This window comes from Chenopodium album, chromosome 26, assembly GCF_948465745.1.
Source record: "Chenopodium album chromosome 26, dcCheAlbu1.1, whole genome shotgun sequence".
Taxonomy (NCBI): Eukaryota; Viridiplantae; Streptophyta; class Magnoliopsida; order Caryophyllales; family Amaranthaceae; genus Chenopodium; species Chenopodium album.
The window spans coordinates 4,284,482-4,304,237 of NC_137859.1; the positions used below are offsets into that span (position 1 = coordinate 4,284,482).

The 19,756-nt window shown below is 32.0% G+C and overlaps 1 protein-coding gene across 2 annotated transcripts; it reads left to right on the forward strand.

Annotated features, from left to right (window-relative positions):
* The first annotated feature begins 15,582 nt into the window (after positions 1–15,582).
* LOC145617926 (uncharacterized) lies at positions 15,583–18,997 on the forward strand. Of its 2 annotated transcripts, XM_081672698.1 has the most exons (5): positions 15,583–15,938; positions 16,719–16,755; positions 17,084–17,167; positions 18,614–18,707; positions 18,950–18,997. In XM_081672698.1, the coding sequence occupies exons 1-4, from the start codon at positions 15,624–15,626 to the stop codon at positions 18,664–18,666; spliced, it is 489 nt and encodes a 162-aa protein (XP_081528824.1). In that variant the 5' UTR covers positions 15,583–15,623; the 3' UTR covers positions 18,667–18,707; positions 18,950–18,997. The 2 variants fall into 2 exon arrangements, with proteins under 2 accessions (XP_081528824.1, XP_081528822.1); XM_081672696.1 differs by lacking the exon at positions 18,950–18,997 and having other exon boundaries at positions 18,614–18,892.
* Positions 18,998–19,756: the final 759 nt, after the last annotated feature.

The window sequence follows — 19,756 nt, forward strand, 5'->3', positions numbered from 1 at the left end:
AACACAGAATAACTCCACAAGATCTCCGGGACCAGAACATGTGACCCTGAGAAGGAATCAAAGTTAAATTTACAATAATCCCAAATCAAACATTCCATCTATCATGTAACTAACACATAATGCACAAGTTGGTGTAAATTTTCATAGTGTGGTGTCTTAAACTACAATAACTAAGCATAGTCATGCTGCCCATACTGTCATGTAAGCAAAATTTGAACATATTATTTTTAGATAAAGATAATTTTAAATAATTTTATTGATTTATATTTTAATATATACAACATGTTTAAATTCTTTAAGACAAGCTCCCGCTACAATATGTTTTTATAGATACAAGTAAAGATATTATGGAAAAGGATCCAATTTCAATAGAAAAACATAAAATACTCATAAAAAGAAAAAATATGGCTGACTTTGCATCAGATCATAAAGGATTTAATTAGCGTGTGACCACTAGATCAAAAGTAATTTGATTGTGCATATGCTAGTCCAATATTATATCCATTGTATTAGCCAAAAGTAAAAAATCATACCAAAATGTATCATATCTGCAAGTTCAGCAAACAGATAGGGATAGAGAGGGTACAAGATATGCCATGAAACACAAAAAAAGGGTTTATGTAAGACATGAGCAATTTCCTACAATATTGCTAAAACGAAAAAAATTCCCTTTGTGCGTCGGTTTAGAAACAAATTCCCTAAATACAATTCACGTAAGATCGGTGTCATTTCTTTTGATTTGGTTTAGCTTAGAACCGCTCACAACAATAGCGGTTATAGCTTTAGAACTGCTACTGTAATTAGGGGTTTTAGCAACGAGACCGCCTTTTTCTATTAACAGGTCTCTTTGTCTCCTTACTCAATTTTACAAATGCCTTAGACAAAATTAGGAGGCCCACGGTAGTATTGCTAAGTTCAAAGAGGCCAAATTCTAATAATAACCAAACTCTTTGCATTTAAAAAAACAAAAAAAAAAAAAATACAAAACTGCTAATGTTAACTCTTTTTTTTTGTCTGTAAACAATACTATATTCTTTTACTAAATAATAATAAAAAAAAGACTTAGTTTCCACTAAGAATCTCATTTACGCTACAAGTAAATACCTATAAAATTAACTCTTATATATTCATTATAAAAAGGGTTTGAACTCGCATCTCCTAAGTATTAAGTAAACAAATTATTCAATCACATAACGTAATCATACAGTTCTACTCTTATAATACAATGCATTATAACTTTATAAGATAATAGAAGATAAGAAAAATGATTCTATAATAAGTTTTCAAAATTTTATTTTATTGTTTCAACAAAGTAAAGAATTACACTTGTGAAATTTCACATTGTTCTTCCAACTTTAGCCAAATGTCTTAGAAAATTATTATAAACAGAAAAAACAACATGAAATGGAGTATATGTAAAGAGAAATATTTAGAATTCAATAACCACCACACAAGTCCAACACTGATTTTTTTTTTTTTTTTTTTTTTTTTTTTTATAAAAATGCAAAATTAAGTACAGTAAAATACCAAAATGACATCAAAAAATAACCAATTTCTACTTACCATCTACGTTTGCACAATGATTGCAGCTGTGGTTGAATAAAATAACCAATTTCATCAGATTTCACCTCTGCGAGCTGTAGCCAAAAGAATAATTAAGACCAGATCCAATAAAAAAGTAACAAAGTAATAACGGAACAAGAAGAAAACCCACATCAAGGCTCTCTTGTGTAGAGCGAGACAATCTCTTTTCAAAACTTGATGGGAAGGGCTTCTTATGTGAGGGCTTCTTATGTGAATGCTTCTCATCACTAACCGCGTCTTCCCAATCTAGTTCTTCATTTTCAGTATCACTAGACGAAGGAGCATCATCCCACTCTCGTAGATAGTTTTCAGGAAGCTTATCAAATGCATGCTTCCAAGTCACCCACAGCAACATCCGGCATTTTTGACCCACAATTTCCATTTCATTCACAGCATGACAAGTTGTATCCCTAGCATCGACTTCCAATTGACTAACAATATCCTCATCATCATCGAATTTCAAATTGGCTTGGATTTCTAATAGCGAGTATGCTGGCACCGCTAACACACACAATTCAGTGGGATTCCCAATTTTTAAACTCAAAGACTCGTCAAAAAGATCATGACATACTTTCCTATTCTTGAGCTGGATTGATGCTTGAAGTTTTAATTTTACTTCCTCGGAATCAATTTGATTATCACTTCCAACACTACGTAAGGTAACACCTATATAAGCAAGTCTTGCACAATGATATACTGTGAAACCCATTTCAAGGGAACTTTCAAGCCTAGGAGATTTCTGTGTAGTGCGTTCGACATTGTAATCAAGGATGATACGTTGCAAAATGTCATAGTGAACTTCATGAGTGAAATCTAAAAATTTCCAACCGTCAAAGAATACAACATCTCGAATCCTATCTTTGAGTAAAATATGTAACTTGAGGTTTTTAGGAAGACATCGAGGGGTACCGAATTGAGATTTCTGAAGAATGAGCGAAAAACTATCTTCCAAAATCACGGTTTTGGCATGTTGATGATCCAACTTGAAGAGGGTAAATACATTTCCCTTGTCGTCGACCAACCTAATATGACCATATAATTCAATTACACAAGTATCCACAACATTATCAAATCCCCTTTTCATATCCATTACTATAAACGAGTCCCTGGAGATTTTGATAGATGATAACTCGAACAAAGGTGATGCTCTAACGTGAATAAAAGGCACGCTATCATCTGATCCCGATGTTTTATTAGCAAATTCAGGATCCTCATTTGTATCTTGTGCAATCTCTCCAATCAAATTAGCAAATTCACTTGTAGACATTGAATATGGGAGTGGACCACTTGAGAATTCAATCTGTAATTTCACTTTTAGACCTTAAAATATGAAAATTAATGTTTCATGATTTATCCAAACATTAAAAAAGGTACCAATTTCATAGTTCAAATTAAAGAAAAATCGAATATAATTAGGCTCTTTGATTTTAAGGAAGAAAGGTCCAATTTCAATTTCATAATTATGCAATGTTGATTCAACTATCAAATCAAGTTCATAATTTACTGCAATAGGAACATAATTGAATTTAGTAATTATAAATAATTGTTCATCAATCGGAGTTTAGAAGAACCCTAAATTAAGTATACTGAAAATTAAATTGACATTAAACCCTAGATTATGAAATTAATAAATCGATGATTACAACCAGTATCTTACCTCGGAAGCAACTTCAATGAGATATACAGAAGGCGACGCAGCGCAATGGAGAACGTGGAGTGCGCTTCAATCGACTCAATTTTTTTTTTTTTTTTTTTTTTACTCCATAGTGTTTATATATATATATATATATATATATATATATATATATATATATATATATATATATATATACATATATATATTTTTTTACTCCATACGGAGTAGTGTTTATAATTATAAAGACGGGTGATGAGAATCGATTAATCGAACTAATCACTTAAAATATGCCTCACTCTCATATACACTTTACCATCTAAAGAAACTTATGAATGTAATATACTTAATTACTGTATTTGATTAAATCACACACATTTTGTCTTCTAGAACTCTAATCGAGTAGATTTAGGTAAAAATAACAATGTTAGTACTATGATTTAGGAAATCTTTATAATGATAGTCGTATCACTCGTATGGTCCTTTCCAATGGAGGCAAATGGCTTATTAAGCTTCTTTCTTATTGAGAACCTAGATAAGCCCCGTGTGATGTACGACATAAAAAAAAAAATTATTGAAATAAATATATATTTTATATATGTCCCTCATATGAGATAAATTATAGAAGCATAACCCTTAATTGCCATTTGCAATAATATTTAGATCTTATTAATTTTAAAGAAGAGTAAAAACTTAAGCAAACTATGCATCACGAGGTACTTTATAACCTAGAGTAATTATATTTTGAAGCCGGATAGTCACTCATATATTCATAGTATAAAAATGGAGTATATAATAATAATAATAATAATAATAATAATAATAATAATAATAATAATAATAATAATAATAATAATAATAATAATAATAATAATAATAATAATAATAATAATAGTCTTACAAAAATATTGTTGTAATTTAAGGTAAAAAAATAAATAAGATTATAATGTCAGCAATTGATTTAGGCGGGAAAATTTTTAACAACAGTTGGACATGTGTACAATTTTAAAAGTGATAATCTCAGCGCTAGGTTGTTGTTTTTGATAATTTATAGATAGATAGATAGAAAGTGCATGTTTATTGTTTTTGAATTGGATAACGGGTCAATTAGGTGCAACTTTTTCGATCACTATCAGTAAAAGAAAAACTAGTGTATGGCCCGAGTGATGTCTCGGGTTGCTACTTTTATAGTTGTGCAATTGTTAGATTTTTAAAAGGCATTTTATAATTTGCATGTGTTTTCAATACTTTTGTAAATAATATTAATTTATTTGTGTGCAAGATTAGGACATAAGTGATAATTAGCCTAGATTGTTAAACAATAATTCTTCTTCTAAGAGATTAAGTGTTCGAATTGAACTTTATCGTCTATATTTTTCTTGTAGCTTATTAGTTGAAATAACATGAACTTGTTAGTTACATACGTAGGTGATGTTGCATATTGAAGAGTATAGTGGGTGATATGGCGCATTTGAGGAATTGATTATATGACGCGGCGTAATGAGGGGTCTACGTAGCACAGAGACATCGTTAGAAACGCCTTTTAATATATTAGTATAGATGAAAAACGTGGAGTGCGCTTCTATCAACTCAATATTATGTTTGAATACAAAAGATATTTATTTACATCAATATATTAAAGAAATAGAAAGAGATTGCATACAAATTATAGAAATGAAATCAATGACAAGTCTATCCATCAATGACAAGTCTACGAAAAACTTTCATTTTAAAGAACATAAATTTACAAAAGTTCAGTTACATATTCAATTTCGACAAATGCGACCATAAAATGGAATCTCAACAATAGACTAATAGATTTTTTGAAATGTGTCAGCACAAGTGCACAACTAAAGTGGCGACATAACTAAAAAGGTTCTAGATGAATTTGTTATAATATTCGTATTTTATTAACCTACCGAAAATCTAATTATATAACCAATTTGTGGATCATCTTTAAAAGTAGTGACTTTAAGAATCAATAAATAAATTACTATTAAATTTCTTATCAAACCAATATTTAAATCAATTAAGTCTTCAAATGAAAAACTAATTTCTAAACAATGACTTCATATTTTTATCAATATTTGATATTTAATTTATTGTAACTTTGTATTAGTACTTTTTATATTTTAACAATAATTTATATTACATATATTTGATCTAATAATTCTCTGTTTTATACCTTTTCAATGCAAATTTTAATAATGGTAGATATTATAACGCTTATAGTTGTAAATATATATTTTTAAGAAACAATTATTTTTATATTAACGATAATAGTTTTAAAAATAATGTTGTTTAATATTGACGATAATATTTTTAAAAATAAAATATATGAAACTTTATATAGTGCAAATATTATATCAATAATTATAAATAATATTTTAACTATATTTCAAGCAAAATTCAGTATTCTATAATTTAATATAACCACATTAACAAATTAGTTTGTTTCAAAAAAAAAAAAATTAACAAATTACGTGAAATAAAAAAATGACTTGTTATAATGTTTCGTACCAAGTGAGATGTATTATTGGCACATTGTTCATCCGTTCTCCTTTAACTCTTGATCTAGGGTTCTCCATCTTTACAATTTTCATAAGACAAATCAATTCGTCATTTGTTTTGATGCCATATTTTCAAGTATTTTTCATTCTTTATTGTTCAATTACTCATATGTAGAAAGCGATAATAAGATTTTACTAAATATAGACCACTTTTCAAAGATATATATAGCCAGCAATTGATCATCTACAACGATTTCATCCTTTTTCAACCCATTTCTCAGCAATCGAAAATCTGTTAGCTTCACAAATGTTATGTGTAATAGCATGAAGTGATAAACATTTTGCACGATTAGAGGAAGAATCTAGATGTAAAAGAGACATGGCAGTAAGTACACTTTCAGACCCTAATTTATTCAACTTTGCGGCATCGCCCGTCACACTACAATTATAGTTTGCCTCCCAAGTTGCATATGTATCCCCTTTTAAGTTGTATATAGCTATTTGTCACAGCTTACTAGACAAAATGTAGAAATTTTACCACTTCAATTGCATTACATGCATCCCTAATTTACAAATAGATTTGCCACCAGATCAAAGTATGTATTGTGTTGAACCAATCAACTGAAGTTACTGAACTATTTACCACCATTTAACTGTATTGATGAAAAAAAAAGATCTTGTCCTTCCAAATTATATAACTGTTTCTTAAGCTTTCCTCAATGAAAATTTTCCATCCTTCTCATACTATTTCAAAACAATACCTAATTTTTTTTTTTTTTTTTTTGTAAATTTATGCGACTACACTTCTTCCCACTATCTTGAAACAAAAACTTCCCACTATCTTGGAACAAAAAAATGATATGCATGCATAAGTATGTTTTGTGGGTATGTATTTAGCAAGACGTCATGCTAGATTATACAAATTACCTTTACATATTTATAAGATTCCCAAAGTACATTATCTATTATCTAACAAGGTCATTGAAGATTTTATTTCCATTTATATGATATTTTTACGCATCATGTTAGGCAATATGAAAATTCACATTTGAAAACAAAGCTATATAAGAAAATGGAAAATAGTAATTATTATCTATATTAATATACTAGGTTAAATCTCATGCAATGCACGGTTGTTAAATATTTTTGACAATTTTATTATAAATTTTTTTATATAATAAATTGAGTATTAGAAATTATAGAGTGTATTAAAAATAAAAGCATGTAAGAGAAAACATTTAAAATACATGTAATAATTATAATTAAACTTATAATGGATAGTTTAATCTTTTAGGAAAAGATTTATATTTTATACTAAGTATAAAACAAATTATGTCACATTTAGATATAATTTATTTTTTCCTTACATAACAACAATTTTTTTAGAAGGTACTTTTGGCGGGAAATTATTTAATAATATATTGACAAGTGTGTTTTTAGATTCGCTTTTAGTAGTATTTTTAATTGATTAAAAGGCGTTTATAAAAACGTCTATGCGCCACGTAGCCTCTTTCATATTACGCCACGTTACCTTTTAGCCATCTAAGCTAATAATTATCAAACACATTATAATTATGAAAAAGAAATATATATAATTTTAAACCATATGGTTTAATTATTACAAAAAAATAAAATACATATTTATTTCCTACTTCACTCTTTATTCCCTACTTCGTACTCCGCATATTAAAAAGCATTCATAAACCTCTTACTACACATATTACTATTTAACCATCCAATATCAACTATGTTATTTGTATAGAAAAAAAAGACTAAAATAGACCCGGTCTACAATAACTTATTGTAGACCCAACCTTTATTATACCATACGAATGTGATTATATCATACGAAATGTGATTATATTACTACAAAAGTGATTATATCATCCTGAAATTGTTATGTAAATGTATCACTTAAAAAGTGAATTTATCATTATAAAAAGTATCAAATAGTAACTTACATCATTCAAAAAAAGATGATTTTTAAATTTTATCATCCTAAAGATAATTATATAATCTCATTAAATGGATTAATATGAGATTATATAATTCAAAATATGACTCACAATAAAATAGTGATTATATCATCCAGAATGTGATTATATTATTTAGAAGTGTCAAATTTTGGGTCTACAATAATTTATTGTAAACCGGGTCCATACAAGACCAATTGAAAAACATTTATATACTCCCTACGTGTTTTTTTAAGTGATACATTTTCCATTTCCGGCCGTATTTTTTTAAGTGATACATTTCCTTTTTTGGCAAAACAATACATTAAAATATTATATCTCTCTCCTCTCATGATCCCCACCCAAACCCACTACTACTTTTTTTTTATTATATTTTTCCTCTCACTTATATTACTTTTCAATAAACTATTAACCCCATTATCTTTCTTTAACAATTTTTTAATACTCCATTATCACTTAAAAAAAATGGAGGAAGTAAGTGCAAACCACAAGGTTCAATTAAAAAATAAAAAAACTATATTTAAAGAATAACTCAATTTTGGTTTGATAATGACCATTGCAGTTTTGAAAAGCTTTCTAAAAAATTTATTGATTGTATGTATACAACAGTAGGGGCAACGCCCGGGTCAATCACTAGTTATTATTTTAAACACAAACTTTAATACGTAGCGAGCCACAAATTTTGTTTATTTTTTTGTTCACGTTCTTCTCTTTCTCTCTCCTCTTTTTTTTTTTTTTTTTTTGAGGTAGAAAAGGAACTTAGTTAATAATTAAGGAGGTAGTTAAGTTTACAAAAGGCGATCTCTCACTGTGAGAGAACAAAAGTACAGTCTGATCAGAAGCACGATCATCTAGAGAGATACAGTCAGAATCTAGGTAGTTTATACAATAAGGAGGGGGACTTTGTAAAACAAAAAGCTGGTTCCGTTCAGTTGCCTCCTTCCGTGCCTCCTTTGCCATGATGTCAGCAACTCTGTTCTTCCCTCTTTCTCCATAGTATAGTTGGACCTCAGGCAGTTGAAGAAGCTGCGCCCTGCATTCAAGCAATGGTGGGGTTAGGACACTATTGCTTGTGTCATTTAGATCAAGCACTATGTTCCTGCAGTCTGTTTCAATTTGGCATCTATCCCATCCATTGTTCCTGATCCATTTTAATGCAAGGGAGATTGCCTGTAGTTCTGCATCTTGTGCTGAAGGTGAGAAACCTTTCCATTTGAAACCTTCTATCCATATACCCTTGTCATCTCTAGCAACACCTGCACAGCCCACTTGTTTGGAGTGGTTGATGTATGATGCATCCACATTTATTTTAATGAAGTTTTGGGGGGGGGGGATCCCAGGCAATAGGCTTAGGCTCTGTTCTGGCTGAACTAACACTGGAAAAGTACCATTCAGCAGCAGCCCAAGTGCATTGGGATGTAGATTTTTGAACAGGGGAATTTGAGTGTGAGAATATCCAGGAGTTTCTCCTCTTCCAGATGAACCACAAAGCAAAGGTGAAGGTGATGTGCCAAGGGATATTGTGGTGGCTTAGAAGTTTGTCTTTCAGGTTCCTAGATAGCCAATTTGGGAAGGTATCTAGCTGTGAGTCAAATGTAGAGGGAGGTGGCTTAAGCTCAGTCCAGAATTCCATAGCTCTTGGGCAGTCAATGAACAAATGGGTAAGGGTTTCAATGTTTGCAGGGCAAAAAGCACAATATGGTGTGGGTTTGCAGTGTCTATTATACAAGTTCCTTGCAGTGGGAAGTCTATCCCATAACAGTTGCCATAGGAACAGTTTGATTTTAGGCAGGGTATGCACCTCCCATACACATCTCCAATGGTACTCAATGCAAGGGGTGGTAAGATCTGAGTTTATTATCCAAGCCTTTGCAGCAGCACTATCAAACTTCCCTCTTTTTGTCCAACTTGTGAAATTAAAATCTTCACAGTCAGATAATTGAACACTGTTAATTCGAGCCCTGATATCCTCTGGAAATACAAAGCCTAGCTCACCTTCTAACTGTTCTCTATCACTAAGTATTGCACTGAGGGATTTATATTGTGAAGAGAGTGTTAAAGGTCCCACAATCAAAGTTCTTGGAGTCTCATGATGTAGCCACTTATCTTCCCAAAAAGTGATTTTCTCTCCATTCCCAGGTTCCCACATCAAACTATGTTTGAAGAGCTCCCATCCTTTTCCTATGGCAGACCAAATGTGGGAGCCTTTGTTAAAAGGGGTTGGGTTGGGTTTGTTTTTTACATACTTCTCAAAAAGGAGTTTTCCAGCCCAATTTGATCTGGTATCCACCATCCAGCACGGAGCTACCTATTGAATTTCTCTCTCCTCTTTTCTTCTGTTATTCAATTCATCTTCTTTAAAATCCCAATTTCCAGATTTTCTCATTTTAGGGATCCATCTTCTTTAATCTCTTGCTCTCCAGTTGCAACAATTGGAACGTTAGTCGCCGCCATTTTCGCAGACATTGAAGCTTTTATCTAGGGTTCGATAATCAAGAATTTTAGGAGAGTGAAAAACAAACTATCGAGAAATAAAGGTCGACGATTAAGATCTGTTTGTGTGATGAGCGAAGAAGAACGTTAGTCTGAGGGCGTTTAAATAGTTAGAAATGTCGTCAAATAAATTCTAATTAGGTGCTTCTTGTCATTCAAAAAAGTTTGTATTATTGTTTAAAAAAAAAAAAAAAAGTCTGTATTGTGCAATGTAATTAGGTCCTCATCACCACCAATTGGCAATTGGCACGTCCTGCATTGCCTCGTAAATCTGCCGTCATAAATAGGACTTTGAAGAAATTGAATAAATGTGATAAAACAGAGCATATTCTATTAGGGGTTACTTTTGTGTTAGGGATTAGTTACTTGGTTACGGGTTATTACTTATTAGGGGTTATTTACTTTGTTAGGGGTTACTAAAAGAGTTATTAGAGAGGTTACTTAAAGGGTTACTAGATGAGTTATTTAAGGGTTATTTCAGTGGGGTTACTTGAAAGGTTACTTACAGGGTTAGGGGTTACTTGAGGGGTAGGGGTTACTTGAGTGGGGTTACTACTTACTACAGGGGTTCTTTATGGGTTACTTGAGGGGGAACTGACGTGGCACCCTGCCGCACCGTGTGGCTTGGGGGACCAAAAACCCACTGTATTTTAAAAGGAGCCAACAAGATTCGCCACATCGCTGTTACATAAAAGCATGGTGGGTTTTGATAAACATCATCAATTTTTTCCATACAACTACACTTTGTACCTGCGTAAAACAACTTTTCCTCAATCTCTCTTCAACAATTGATACTTGTGTACTAATTGTCTAAATGACTTCATGATTAATTGATTGCATACTATAAACGCTAATATGATTAATTTTCTTTAAAGAAAAGATTAATTTAATACATTATAATATACGAGTAAGTTTTTTTTGTAACATAAATTTATTACTAGAAAAATAATAACTTTTGTAGTATAAACTATAAAATTAACATAATAAGATCTTTTATTTTTGTGAGATAATAATATTAACAAAATATTTTTCTCGTAAAAAAAAAAATATTTTTGCTTTTATTGAATTATTTTTTGTATGACAAATAAATTTATACTTCCTCCATTTTCTTTTACTTGCAACTCAGCCTTGTGGCACGTGTTTTTATGTCGAGTTTATGTAATGTAAACGGACAAAATTTTTATTATAATTTTTACAAGTGATACTTAACCCTATCCTAATTTTCGTGTAAAAATTATATTGATAAAATCGCTCGTTTACCCTCACTAATCATCTCCTAAAATTGTGTGCTTAAAAGGTGTGTTGCAAGTAAAAGAAAACGGAGGAAGTATAATACTCTTATCTCTATTACATGGAATAATTTGAAAGACCATGCATGACCTAATTTGTCTAAAATAAATAATTAGATTACGATGAATATAATAATGTGAATCGTAAATCAAACATAGTTTTAATAAGGCGATTGAAGCGCACTCTACGTCCTCCATTATATTTCCATCTTCCTTTTAACGTGCGTCCGAAGTAATAATATAATGGTTGTAATCATTGAATATCAGTATCATAGTCTAGGGTTTTTCGTTAATTTAATTCTAAGTATAATCAATTTAGTGTTCTTTTAAACTTGATTATTGTGCTGTTGATTATAATTTCTAAATTCGATTTTGTTTCTAGAGACTTAATTTGATATTCGAATCAAATTTGCCTTAGGATTAAACTATGAGAATGGACATTTTCTTAAAGAATAGATGAATAAATTATCTTATATTGATTTGGCAGCTAAGGCACACAAATATATAATCTTATATTGATTTGGCAGCTAAGGCACACAAATCCTATATATGTCTCACGTTTCCTATTCCTACCACAACTCTATCTTATGGTAATTTTAGAAATAGGAAGCTAATAACTAGGAAAAGATATCCTAATAAGATTTATATAAATGCTTCAAAAAAAAAAAAGATTATATAATTAAGGCTATAAAGTCAAACATAATGAGTTTTTAAGTCGAACATATTGAGTCAAGGAGTATTTTCCCAATTTCAATCTTGTGCGCCAAGGTCGGTTCATATATACACAAAAATAAAAGGTCGGTTTAAAAAATTCCCATAGAAAAGGCGGTTTATGTCTAACAACTATTTGTTAGAGCTCGTTTCGTTTTTTTCTTTTAATTCTTGATTGATCAATATTTCTCCCTAATATTTTTTTTTTATTTTTTTTTTTAAATTTTGTTTTTGGTGAAAATACAGACTGAATTCTCAAGTTTTCCGCATATACAATGTCTACGAGTAGGAAGAAATGGATAGATGTTGAGCACCCAGAATATGTCGATTTCATGAAAAGTATTGCGGAAGATGATACGGATCCTTGGTATGCTGAACGTGCTAAAAAAATACTGGAATCGGATTATTGTGAGCCTCGTAATCCTCACATTCTAGCATCACCTTTGTTCGAGTTGTCGTCTATCAAAATCTCCAGGGACTTGTTTCTAGATATGGATATGAAAAAGGGATATGATAATGATGATGTTCAAGGACTCGCTTCTAGTTGTGTTATTGAATTATATGGTCGTACTAGGTTGGTTGATGACAAGGGAAACATATTTACCCTCTTCCAGTTAGATCATAAACACGCCAAAACCGTGATTTTGAAAGATGATTTATCGGTCATTCTTCAAAAATCTCAATTAGGTATCCCTAGATGTCTTCCCAAAAACCTCCGGTTACATATTTTACTTATCGATAGGATCCGAGATGTTGTATTCTTTAACGATCGGAAGTTTTTAAATTTCTCTCGGGAAGTTGATTACGACATTGTGCAACATTGCACCCTCAATTACAATGTCGAACACACTACACGTAGGCTTGAAAGTTCCCTTGAAATGGGTTACACAATATTTCATTGTGCAATACTTGCTTGTATAACCATTACTTTTCTTAGTGTTGGAAGCGATCAAATTGATTCCGAGAAAGTGAAATTGAAACTTGGAGCATCGATTATACTTAGGAATAGGAAAGTATTCCACGAGCTTTTTGACGGGTCTTTAAATTTAAAATTTGGGGTTCCTACTGAGTTGTGTGTGTTAGCTGTGCCAGTATACGCGCCATTACAAATCTTAGCCGAGTTGAAATTTGATGGTGAAGAGACGACGATTGTGAGTGAATTGGAATTCATTCCAGAGGATACACGTTATTGTATTGTGGAGGAATATGAAAAGGAAATTGTTGGCCAAAAATGTCGGATGTTAGTAAGTGTGACTTGGAATCATGCTTTTGATAAGCTACCAGAAAATTATCTACGAGAGTGGGATGATTCTCCTAGTGATAGTGATAGTGAAAGTGAAGAATTATTAGATTGGGAAGAAGAGGTTAGTTTTGAACATAAGAAGCATGTTAGTATGTTTTATTGTTGTTCCTTTATTTTGATCTAATCTTTATTATTCCTTTGGCTACAGCTTATGGAGGTGACATCCAATGACACTAGTGTTTATATTCAACCACGGCTACAACCATTGTGCGATCGAAAATGGTAAGTGGAAATTTAGATATCTACGCGTTGTTTGAATTCTGAATATTTTTCTTTACACATACATGTTAATAAAGCACGAATTTTCCATAGGCGGGTGTACATTAATTTATTATAAAACGAGTTAAAATTAATTAAAATAACTTTAAGGTTACCTTTTCTATTAATAAAGTTTATCTTACAAAAAAAACTGATAATGTATTAATCATATTAATCTAATCACGTTTGTATAAAAAATTAATGTACAGCCGTTGTACACTAGACTTATTCAAGACAAAATTGGTACACTAATTTGATCTAATTTTAATTATTCAGGCTCACAAAATCTTGCCCCGAAGAGCTTGTGGAGATATTTTGTGTTTCCATTTGTTCTTTTGATGACTTTGGTGATGTTTCGAGTCTCACCGGAGAAATGGATGCATATGAGATGACTGAAATCAAGAATTGCTTTAGTGTAAACGAGTTGGAAGTTGGCATCTTATATCCGCACCTAGCTCAACATTGTATCACGGCTCCTAATTTTGGTATGTTTTGTGATTTGGAGGATACTAAAGGTCATCAAATCAGCAGAGGATTTTTGGAATACAGTGAAAGGATTCTGCCTGAGTATAATAGACGTTTGTGCTCCATAGTTCCGGGTAAACACGGTTACGCGGCCGCATATTACACGATATTTCAGGATGCTATACAAGCTAGAGTAAAATTTACAGTATCGACACCTGAGAATGGAGGCGAATGTCGTGTTTATGGGAGTATTAATGGTAGGTATAGCAACTACAATTACTCCACCAAATATGAGAAGGACTACTTTCAAAGTATTCTTTATGAAAAGAGCAAGTCAGTGTTGGTAAAGGGTGGTGATGAACTACCTTTGAGAAAATCTGTGATTGCTGTGCCATCAATTATTGCTTCACTTATTTTAAAAGTTGATTTGAATGTTTTTGTTAAGGGTGAATGTGTTGAAATACTAAAGGGTAAGGTATCATTTAAGCCTCGAGATTGTGATACTAAAGATCTCAAAGAGCAACAGATAATCAACGGGTTGAATTCATCATCGACGTATGGTTTATTAGTTTCTGTGGAATGGGGGTATCAAGAAATTGTCCAGAATTTTGATAATTGTAGCATTTCTTCTTAGCAAAAATTTCACCTTTATTGTTGTTATTAGTGTCTGATAGAGTATAAAACATATTCCTGGGCCTCAACCAAAAACTTTAGTCATGACTCATGAGTAGTTAGAATTGTTACGGAGTACAAGGTTTTTTTTTTTTTTTTTTTTTTTTGTTTTTGTACAAGTTTTATTGATGTACTGTAATTTTCCTGTTTACTCCAGTTATATTATCATTATTTGTTTTATAAATTATTGTTTGTTCATTCCAATTATGGCTTAGATGAAGATTGAAGACCTAATTGGGCTGGTGTGGGCATGTGTCCAATGGGTTACCCACCGTTAGGGTTTTATGTGCCCAAGTTTAAAAAGAATGAGGATATGGTCAAAAGTTAATGCATAAATAATTAAATACCGGATGGGGCAAACTCAAAAAATAAAAAATACATAAATAATTAAATAGTGAAAAAAATTCAACGTTTAATGTATTCTGGAACGGAGGGAGTAAGGTTTTGTTTAGTTCACCTTATGTTTACAAGTTATTAGTTCAGATCAGAAAAAATAAGTTTAGATCAGATTATTGTTTTATGTGCTGTTTTTTTTTTATCGTTAGATATCTTTAATTTCGTAGTGAAAAAATTATGAAAATCACTGTTAAATCTGACATTCAGAGCAGAACAGACCAAGTCAAATCAAATAAGGAAAAATAAGGTGAATCAAACAAACCCGAGTAAAAAGCATATTATATCTTCCCCTTTGTAGCCCGTAGTACCAAACACCCCGTAAATGTAGTGTGTCTTATGATCTTATCCATGGCGGTGTCACTGAACCACAGCTGCTACCCTCTTTCTCATCAACATCATCGTCTCCATTTTCATTCTCATTCTTTCTTCCAAATTTCTCTCTCCTCTTCCATTCCCAACAAAAACTCCAAATTTCCCAAATTCAAAAATAAATCTTGTCGAAATCCCATTTTCAAAAATTCCCGGCAAAATCTCGTAATTCCTCCGATTTTCATGCTTGCTCTTTTCGACAGACCTCCTGATACCCAGACTTTCTTGGTTACTGTCAGCGTCTTGCTTGCAATTACTCTCTCTCTCTTCCTTGGCCTTAAGGTAATTCCTTAATTTTACTACTTTTGAGCTGAATTTTATAATGGGATTTTTGATTTGATTGTATTGCCATTGAATTATTTGCAATATGAATTTGGTATTGCCTTTTCATTTCGCCTTAAGTACCCATGTCGGATCCTTGGCACTTTATTTTGGTCAAGAAATACCCAACAAAGAGTTTGAATTTGACATAAACAGTTGATGAAAGCTTGTGGAAGAAATAAGTAAATAATTAGAAGTATGAATTTTGTTGTAATTCTTTTAGTTGTAATTAACTAATCGAATTGTACCTTTTTCTTTATTTTATTTAATATTAGGGTAATAAATCAGGTGATTGATTTCAATATTGCTTCTAATTTGTGTAGTAATATTTTGTAAGAACAATATCATTTTGTGATTAGTTGGTTAATGTAATTGTATTTCCAATCAATTAGTAATGTTGCTGCAAGCATCAACCACCATACATGTATCTGGTAGTTGGTGGGGTGGGAGTCTTGGGTAGTCAAGAGTGTGCACAACCTTAATCTCGAGTCCTTGAACTTCGTAGTTAGAACTACTTTAGGAGCTGTGTTTGATTGAAATGCAAAGTAAAGATTGTTGATTTGGTCAATTTATTAATGGAGCCGACCTCCAAAGGATAACATTTTGATAAAGTAATAATCCCAACTAGTTCAAGCAATTTAGTGGAGTTTGAATACTGTTGTTCAATGTTGGTACTGACTGGAGCATTTTTCTGTTCTAGATATAAGTGTTGATGGGTGAATAACTGATAGGCTTTTGCAGGGCGATCCTGTTCCTTGTGATCGATGTGCAGGAAATGGTATGCGCTTATCTTCATTCTCCACACCTATCTTAAGTTTTATTTTTACTAACTATTCTGAAGAAGTACACTATAAAAGTGAAAGCATGTGTAGTGTTGGTGATTGAAGATTTTAGGATTTGCACATTTGTTTTGCAATTTGCATTAGAAACATTTTCTGTATGCAAATGGGAGGTTGATGTTTTATGCTTTTCTACATTTCTATCTGTTAACTGAGAACTTGATTGAGTCTTTGTGGCACTCAAAAGTTTGAAAACTTCAAAAATAGTCGAAGCATTTTTACAATGAACCAGTAGTGTTTGAAAAAGATTTGCCTCTTGATATACAGGGGGTACAAAATGCGTATTTTGCAATGACGGAAAAATGAAGACAGATAAAGGACAGATTGATTGCAAAGTCTGCAAGGGTGCAGGTATTGATTCACAATGCTACAACTTCACATACATTCGTCATTGTTACTGTTTCATAGAGAGGATTTAGATTAGGTGGTAGTTAGCCAATATGTTATTTGACCTCTTTTTTTTTTTTTTTTATACAGAATATGTTATTTGACTATGCTACTTCAAATCTTCAGTTTGTGTTACATTACATAACAGTGTCTGACACTTGATTCTCTATTAAGGGTATGAAATCTTTACTTGACACTTCAATTACACTCAAACACAATAGTAATACGTAGTATGGTTCTAATATTTGGCAAGAAATTCTCCTGTCGAAATATCAATAAACCTTGGCCATACTGTAGCTGAAAAACCCTCAAGAGTTCTAGGTAGAACTCCCCAAACAGCAGTAGGTATAAGTGTAAAACACATCAATCCATCTCCTTCACAAACTCTCAAACAGCTTTCTATCCTGATGGACTTAACAACTTAATATGTTTCTAATATAGATATATATATAAAAAAAAAAAAAAAATTCTATTTATTTATATCCTGTATGCCCTTTGCATCAGTCTCAAGACTCTCAAAAACATTATTCCTCAAAGTTATTCCTAGTTTGCCAGTTGCTATTGCAGCTGTACTCTCTTTTGGTTTTTAGAGCATTTGAAGTTCTTTCTTGTCCACGTGAACAATTGGTTGGGATTTTTTTTTAAGTGAACAATTGATAGCCACTCTTACACTGCTTTAATATGGAGGACAATTTTCACTGTATATACAATCTGCATACAAATGAATACGAGCCTCTGGAGCTGAACCACAGACAGAGCATAGTTAATCAGCATTTACACCAATCTTTAAAAGCCTGTCCTTGGTCTATCACCCGCCTAGCATAATGAGCCTGTTAATATTGTGTTTAAGGATAGAGTATCTATTCCAAACACTGTAGACCAGGGAATATGGGAGCATCACCAGCCATTTCAGTGTAGACTTTTTGATGGAGTTTTTCGGGCCTCTTCTTCAAGTATGCAGCCTTGTGCTATATAAGTTCATCTCATCCTTAAACTGCAAAGTTGTGGAGGAAAGATTTAAAAGCTATGGAAAGAGGAGATAATTATGCGATGTATGCTCAGATATTGACTTGAGATAAAAAAAACAACAGAAGTTCACGGATCAATCAAACTTCTAATGTGTGTGTATTGTAATATGGAAACTCGTGAAAACAGTTTTGGAAAAATTAGGCAAGTGTTTTATGCATGCTTTAAGTCTAATTCTAGAAAAGTGGCCATGTCCGAAGTTTTGAGTCGTGGTGTGCCTTACACTATATTTGCCCTCCCAACACAAGATCTGTGTCTGAGACTCTGAGAATAGCCACATAGGTCATCAAATATCTTCAATGCAGATTATCTTTAGCTGCTAAAGCACAACAGTGTTTGAAGATTACAGTCTGAACCTAATCTTTGTATCTTTTTTCTTTTCAGGGATGGTACTATGCAAGAAATGTGCAGGATCTGGATATTCCAAGAGGCTATGAGGTGTATAAAGCTGGTATCTGCATCTGCTCTTGGCAAGAATGTAATGTTTGCTGTGAATTCTATATTCTTACTGTAACCTATTCCGGTTTTCCCATTATAAGATATCATAAGATTCGGAGGAAGATTGTTGCTCGCTTGTAAATTTTTATATTAACAAATTTGCACATTATAGTCAAATTCTATGCATCACTTGCAATTTTGTGAGATGCGCTTCTGCTTACTTTTCTTCATTCAATTTCTGCAGTTTGGGTTCCTCAAAAAAAAAAAAAAAAAAATCTGTAGTTTGGGGATTGCTCAATGCCACTATTGTCAAAATTGTTTTTCATACACACCTTTGGCATATTGCAGCTTCTTCAATTCTGGAAGTCAAGTCATATGCAGTTCATGTTGTTTTAAATCACTGTTTGTTTATGATAGTTATCAGTCACAATTTGTTTGATATTTATCCATAGTTGCTAACAAATTTTATCTAGTTTCTTAGGAGAGATAAAATCTAAGGAGTATTCATTTAAGATTTTCTGTGCCTGCACCCTCCGTAACCTGTAATGTGCACAATATCGAGCATATGTGCTCCCCTGGAGGCCAAGAAGAGTGCTGAAATCATTTCCATTCAGCCGTATCACTCGTACATGCTAATTCTCTTACACACCAAGGCTTGATCTTGTAGCTCATCAATTTTTCTCTTACACACCAAGGCTATCGATCTTGTTGCTCCATAAATTAAACGAAGTATTAACTATGCATCTACTCACTTTGTATTACAGATTAAAAGAGATTGGATCCTCTAATGTGTAATACTTTGTTGTTGTTCACAGTATAAATTGAGACAAAAATCACAACAGTATAAAAGACCTTCTCATGTTATTCTATCCACAACATCAATCACTTGTGCTATAAAGAAGAGTGTCAAAACCATCCATATCATTGGAAATCCTACTTTATCAATATAACACCACATTGTAAACTCCTATTAGATTAACCTAAGATGATACTGTGTCGGGTCGGCTCAGGTCACATTTTTGTTGAAAAACCGTGACAAGGCACAACCTAACATAACAAAATAAGTGAAATTCAAACAACACGACTCAG